General features: G+C 35.5%; 1 protein-coding gene across 1 annotated transcript; it reads right to left on the bottom strand.

The window, feature by feature from the left end:
• Positions 1 to 6,507: 6,507 nt before the first annotated feature.
• LOC134747121 (uncharacterized) lies at positions 6,508 to 7,594 on the bottom strand. Its single transcript, XM_063681699.1, has one exon. It carries the CDS (start codon positions 7,468 to 7,470, stop codon positions 6,514 to 6,516), a length of 957 nt encoding a protein of 318 aa, XP_063537769.1. The 5' UTR covers positions 7,471 to 7,594; the 3' UTR covers positions 6,508 to 6,513.

Raw genomic sequence — 7,594 nt, 5'->3', positions numbered from 1 at the left:
ATTGCTAATGCCCCTCGATGCTCATCGCTAATTGATGAGATTATCACCATGTAGCGATGCTCTTATTAATTAGTGATTTACACTATTAGGTAGTAGTTTCTTACCTAACATTAATGAGTTTTATATTAAGGGTGAACCCCAGATTACGTTTTACTTAAGTGGGGATAAGCTAAAATTATAATAAAAGGGTGATATACTTAACACATAAATTAGTTACTCGAAAACAATACTCGGTTATCGTTTCTCAGTTAGTACGGAATTGACTATACTAATAATAATGGAACGTCTTGTTAACAATATTGATTTGTTTAACGTGTTGAATAATATTGGATCTTTATCGGACAATACAAAGTTATATGGATACTTGAAGGTGACATTAAACTTATCTGAAGAACAAGAACAGTTATATGTGAAGTTTTGTCAAAGGTACTGCTCAAATATCCAAAGAAGATGGAGAAAGTCTAATCGCATTGTCGGTGGCCGAAAACTTTCAAGAGGATGATGATGACGATGACGCTGAAAATGTTCCACCAAATAAAAACATTGTGGAATCTTCATTTGATCCCGCAACACCTTCATCTTCACGGAAAACCTTTGAAGACCTTTCGACGAGACAGAAGAGAAGACGATTAGAGCGGATAAGCAAATCCTTATCGCCCGAAGAAGTGAGTGCAGCTAACTGTAAACAATTAAAGCAGGGTGGCCACGCGAGTTTAAACAAGATTATTGATTATTTGCTGCATCACCCAGAAGACATAAAAAATGTAGATGACTACATACACAAACAAAAAATGAATAAGTTACTATCACCAGAGAAAGCTTTAGCCTTAATGACTTCATTGAAACTTGCTAAGTGGCAGTATATTAATTTACGTGATGTAGCGAGAGACCAAGGAGTAAATTTATATCCATCATATTTTGCCATTCAGAACGAAAAACAAATGTGCTACCCTTCGAATGAAAATGTTGTTATAACTGAAGATGGTGCCAGAATAAAATTACAAGCTTTATTAGATTTAACTGCCAAAAGGCTTTTGAAGGCGATTGGAGGTGAATACGAAAACAAAGTTTTGAAGCTGCAGAGTACGAGTAAATGGGGTTTTGATGGAGCTTCTGCACAAAGCAACTACAAAATGAAAACGCAAAGTGAATTTGATGTGTCAAGCGTTTTTATGGCTAGTTTAGTACCACTTAAGTTAACATGTGATGGTGAAACTGTATGGGAGAACCATAGACCATCATCAACTGGGTTTTGTCGTCCAATTATGTTTCAGTTTACAAAGGAAACAAAAAGCATGGTTGAAAAATATAAATCCGAAACACAGGCGGAAATAGATGCCCTTGTGTATACTGAAATTACTGAATCTTCTACGAAAGTAGAACACGAGCTTCACTTGACAATGATTGATGGGAAAATTTCTTCATATCTGTCAGAAACTTCAACAGCTTCATGTGATATTTGCCGTGCTAAACCAACGGAAATGAATAAAATTGATGATTTAAGTAAAAAAAATATCAGAGAGGATATGTTACAATATGGGTTGTCGTCATTACATGCCTGGATTAGGTGTATGGAATACTTACTTCATATAGGTAATTTAACTTTTTTATTATAAACGTATTTTTTGCTTTACACTCTTTACTTTGAGTCATTTGGTAATAACATTATTTTTTTTAGCTTACAGATTGCAATTCAAGAAATGGACCGCAGCAAAAGAGAACAAGCGAAGAAACGGATTCAAGACGAATTTAAATCTGAACTGGGATTACTAATTGATGTCGTTAAGCAAGGAGCTGGAACAACAAACGATGGTAACACTGCCAGACGCTTCTTCTCCAACCCTGAAATCACAGCCCGTATTACGGGAATCGATGTCAATGTGATTCAACGATTTCATGTAATTTTGCAAGTGATTGCTTCTGGAGAACATGTAAATATAACAAAATTTTCTGACTATTGTCGTGAAACTGCAGTTTTGTGTACAAGTGAAGAGTTATACGCGTGGTATTATATGCCATCTAGCGTACACAAGCTTTTAATACATGGGGCTGACATAATTAAGCATTTCGGCATGTTACCAATTGGAAAATTATCAGAAGAAGCATCAGAAGCGAGGAACAAAGATTTTCGCAATGTGAGAGAACACCATGCTAGAAAATGTAGCAGAACCATGACGAATGAAGATATTTTGCACAACTTTCTTATATCTTCTGATCCACAAATAACTCTTCTAAGGCCACGACTAACTAAGAAAGCTAAAAAACTCTCACCCGAAGCTTTAGAATTACTAATTATAGAAAATAATACGAGCGACGACCATGAATATAATCTTTTTGAAATGTTAGAAAATACCAATGAATAACTTTTTCACTAAGTGTAGTAATTTTTGTATTTAGGTATATGTATTTTTTTAAGAAATGTTATTTATGTATCGTAATTATTATACCATAACCATATTACTTTTTGTTGTTTATTGTTTATTTTAAATGACATGTGTCTATTGTAAAACATTAGATTATTTCTTTTTAGTTGTATGAAAAATGTAAAAAATGTACTTAGGATTTTTTTATAACTTAATAAACGTTACATATACTATGTGTTATTATCATTTTTACTTTTAACTATCGAAATATAATGTAAAAACCCAAAAAAGACATAAACGAAAAAATCGAAAATGTGTTAACTTTTACTGGACTAAAAAAAAAAACAGCACCTGAATAGAAAATCTGCTTATCGTTTCTTACTCTATAAAAGTAGAAAAACAAAGTCTTGAAAGGTAGAAGACGGGACCTCTAATAGTTTCTGAGAAACAAGATACCTATTTTTGGGTCCCATACAAAAAAACAGACTTTATTTTTTTTCTGCTGTCAATATGCCTTATTTCGCAAAAATTCCACATTTATTGTTCCTCATATAATTCTCTATTGGATAGCATTTTTCAAAAAATGATTTTCTGAAAAAAGTGCGAATGTCCTCTTTTCGAGCCATCCAGCCCACCGTGCAACGAGGCCTTCAAGAAAGCGCGTGCCACAATTGAAAGGGCGATTCCGCTGCCTTTTAAAACATAGAGTGCTGCACTATGCACCAGAGAAGGCATCAAAAATAATTAACAGCTGTGTGGTACTGCACAACATCTGTATCCATAACAACGTGGAACTTGATCACGACAATGAGGATGAGGATGATGACGTGGATTTTGGCCTGTACCATGTGCCACATGAGGAGGTGCCTCAAGGTGATTTGGTGGCAGGGCAAGCTCTTCGAGCGAATATAGTAGAAAATTGTTTTTCTTCGTAACATCTGCGTAAAAAGGAACGTAACGGGAAGATTGTCTCTGACTGACATTGTAAAATTTCTGCATGTTGGTAAACAGCGTGTGACTTTCAAAAATACGGCTTTTGGAAAATGGTGACATAAAAGTCATCGGTGATAATTTTAGTCACCGGTGACTTTGATATTACCAGTGAGATTCAAAAATCGCACTCCTGGACCACTGCATGAATACATGAGAGAGATAGGAAATATAACGACACATGAGGGGGATGAGGTTAGATTGAATCTACCTGATGTCGCAATCCCCGGAGTCGGTGACGCCCGAGGTCATTTCGGACCTGTCGCTGCTATAAATCATAACGTATACGAGTGCTATATTGCACCGCACGTCACTGCTCAGCGCGTCATCGCTTCAAGAGATCAAAACCAGGACTGGAATTTAAATGAAATCGTCGGGAACCTTGTTCCGAATCAGAATTTACTCGGATTTGGACCCATCGATGAAGTAGGCGCTGAAGGATTACTGCGTCTTCAAGGATTGGCCTTTCCTACCACCGATAACCTTTCCGGCCGGTTACAGTATTGCGCAGAGTTAATGATACGCGTCAATACAGTCCTGCGCGAATTGCGAGACAGGATGAAAATGATCGATATTGGTGTCGATGATAATAAAATTAGAAATTACATCAAACCAAAACCCTGCGCCAGCAATTTACTTTACGTAAGCGCAGAAGATAATGAAGTGCGACTTTCTTTAAATGGAGTCCGCGTGTCAAGCCCATCTGCTTTCAGCAGTAGCACCAGTTGCCAGGCAAATTTTAACGTTTTCCATCGCCTGAGGACACAAAGAGCTCGAGGTTCATGTTGTTTGAACGAGCATGGCGGTATACCGCCTGGATGGATGGCAACCATCAACCATAACTTTCATATGCAGGGAGTATTCTTCCCAACAACTGGAATTGATCTCCCACATATACGATTCGAAAAGTATGTGTCACCTACGAAGCCTGATAGTAGGACACTATATCTTGATAAAATGATAGGGCGAAATTACGCCATAGAAAACAGGTAGTATTAGTTGAAAAATCCAGGTGCGCATAAATCCTGAGATACTACCACAATTACATTTGTTTATAATTACATATAACTCAGTTGAAATTTGAATATTGCTCAGTAATAGAACCATACCATACAGGCGAATTTAAGCTCTTATAATAAAATTTTCGTTGTTAAATCATAGAGTTGTCAGAGTCAGTGTGTCATAAGCCTACCACTTTTGATGTGCTACTAGTATGCACATCAAAAGAAAACTCTTCAACACATGCATTCTACCAATCTTCACATATGGCTGCCAGACATGGGCACTCACCAAAGCACAATGTAAAAGGTTAAGCATAACTCAAGAGAGCCATGGAAAGAAGCATCTTAAAGACAAGAAGAATTGACAAAATAAGTAGCAAGAAATTAAGAGACAAAACAGGGCTTACTGCATACAAAACAAGCAACTGAAATGGAAGTGGACTGGACAAATATGTTATGTAATAATAAACAAATATGTTATGTAATAATAATTAGAGGAAATAAATGGAGCAAAATTGTAACACTATGGCACCCGAGAGGATATAAAAGAAACAGAGGGGGGCAATTTAAAGATGGTCCGATGAAATCACAGACATGGCTGGAAGGACTAAAACATGGACCAGATTAGTGCAAAATAGGAAGAGTGTAGAAGATTGGGGGAGACCTTTGCCCAGAGGCACACAGAATCACAGAATCAGTTACTGTAGATTAAGGAAAACTATAGATATAGTATAAAAAATGTATTTCTGATATAAGGCTATAAATATAAGCCTACCACTAGTCAACATCCCTCGTAGTAAAAGTACTACAGCCAGTAATATTCATAGTATCTAGAATCAGTCTTGTGTAGCCATAGAAAGCCGAGCACATCCATGGAGTGAAGAAATCGGAGGTGTAAGTTGGACGACCCCAGCGGTTCTAAGCTTAGGTATTTCTAGCTTATGACAGGGACAGCCAGAATCAACACGAGCGGTCTACAACTGTGACCAACGATTCAGCTCCCACAATGCCAGGAGTAAAGGTAACTTCGCCTCACACTATTTTACATGTTAGATTAATAATTTTAATATCATAGGATAATTTTGATTTATCACAACTTTCTGGCCCCCAAAATTCCATTTCCTATCGCCCCCTTTTTTCGAAATACAGTCCATTCTCTCGCTATTATAACAAATGAATAAAAACCAATATTTGAAGACCCCATCAATATGGGCAATATACAAGACAACTATATATGGGCAATATGCAAGACAACTATCCTCCTAAGACCCAAGGTCCTACCCCTACCTATAGTACTTCTTCAGTTTGTTGAGATCTAAATCATGCTCAATCTTGCATGCTTGTGCTGTTTCGTTTAATTTTCAAACAACGCAAAATAAACTCTATTTCCCATTCTCACACAACTAAAAAGACGAAGCTCTAAAAGATATCTCTATTCCAATACACACAAAGTGGATGAAAAAACGAATTATTCCAAAGTACAGAATTATTCTCAAAAAAATATGATAATTTTATTAGACAACAGAAAACCTTAACTTATACCAATCACACTCAATTTACAATTGACAATGACAACCTCCAAAATTTGTGCCATGATGGTTTTCAAGATTATTCTAATGATATGAAAAACTTATTCAATTAAAATTTAACTTCCTTCACATCGAAATATGTAATTTAACCCAAAATAGACACAACAACACAACCTAAAACAACTTGGCTTGGCTCCCAAATGAACTCGAGTAACATGACTAATGACAAAGTAGTATCTCTTATTAGTCAGTTCAGTTCAGTTTTTGGTTCTTATGGCATCTGTCCATTGGGACAATTTTGCCAGCATCAAGGTTGTGGGAGCAGAATTTCAGTATCATAACTTGATCCAGTCCGTGTAGATGCTTGATCGGTTGAAGAATCTAAACTACTATTGTGATGACAAAGCAAAGACAGTGAGTAAATGACAATTGACAATGACATTGACATTTTTTTTTTTTTTTTTTTTTTTTTTTTTCATTTATTACGAGCATTGGCAACTTGGCCATCAGCTCAAACATAAAACACAAAAGTAATTATACAGCTTATACCTAAAATCTAACTAATACACAATACAATCTAAATCTAAAAGTCATTACATTTTACATAAATTTTATGGTTATTTCAATCATTTACAGACTGCCAATAGTGTGAAGAACAAATTCATAGATTACAGGATATAATTGTTGATATTTCAAAAGGCCCTGAACGGAGCTTGGCAGAACTCGCAAACCTGTATCCAGACACATGGCAACAAACAATAGCCTTTGTAAATTAAATAAAGGACAATGGAAAAATATATGTTCGAGATCACATACATTAAAATTACAATGTGCACAAATAGCAGAATCGCTTAGCTTTAATCTGAAAAGATGTGCAGGAAAACGAGCATGACCAATGCGCAATCTACACATAGTTGTAATAAATGCCCTTTCTACATATTTTCTTTGGTATTCAAACCACGACTTGGTGCTAGGTGCCAGGACTATTTCAGCTAGCCATTTCCCTTTGACTTCTTTGGATTTAGACCACAAGTTGTTCCACCGTCTAATCATAAGATCTTTAACAAAAGGTACTAAATCGGATTGAGGTACTTTTAAATCACAAACTTGGATATTTTCTGTAGATTTGGCAAGCTTATCTACAAGTTCGTTACCAAAAATTCCTGAATGTCCCGGAACCCAGCAAAATTCAACAGTAATATTTCTATTTAATAAAGAACTTAAACAACTTCTTAACTTATAAATTAAATAATTTACAGATGCACTTACACATTTATTTTTAAGTGCTTGTAAAGCGCTCATGGAATCAGATAGAATTAAAAACTTATTCTCAGTTATATAATTATCACGAATATGTTCTAAAGCGTAAATTATGCCTAATACTTCAGCCGAAAATACTGAAAAATAACTACTACATTCGAAAACTTTTCCTATGTTCAAAAAGGAGTCAAAAAATGCAAAACTGGTCCTATCTTTAGTTTTAGAGCCGTCAGTATATAATTTAACAAAATCAGTCTTATCATCAAGAAACTCCAAAAAGTCATATTTCGATTCAAATTTGACCAGTTCAACAACCACGTCTCGCATAATATCATTGTATTCATGCTCAAAACAGGGAAGCAAATTAGACCAATACACTATATCTTGAAATTCAAAGTTTAAATAAGTTATAGCATCACTTATGGAAGAAGAATTAGGAAAAGGTAATAAA

The sequence above is a fragment of the Cydia strobilella genome, chromosome 14 (genome assembly GCF_947568885.1).
Source record: "Cydia strobilella chromosome 14, ilCydStro3.1, whole genome shotgun sequence".
Classification (NCBI taxonomy): domain Eukaryota; kingdom Metazoa; phylum Arthropoda; class Insecta; order Lepidoptera; family Tortricidae; genus Cydia; species Cydia strobilella.
The sequence above is the reverse complement of the archived record's forward strand: the minus strand, read 5'-3'. Positions and strand labels throughout refer to the sequence as shown.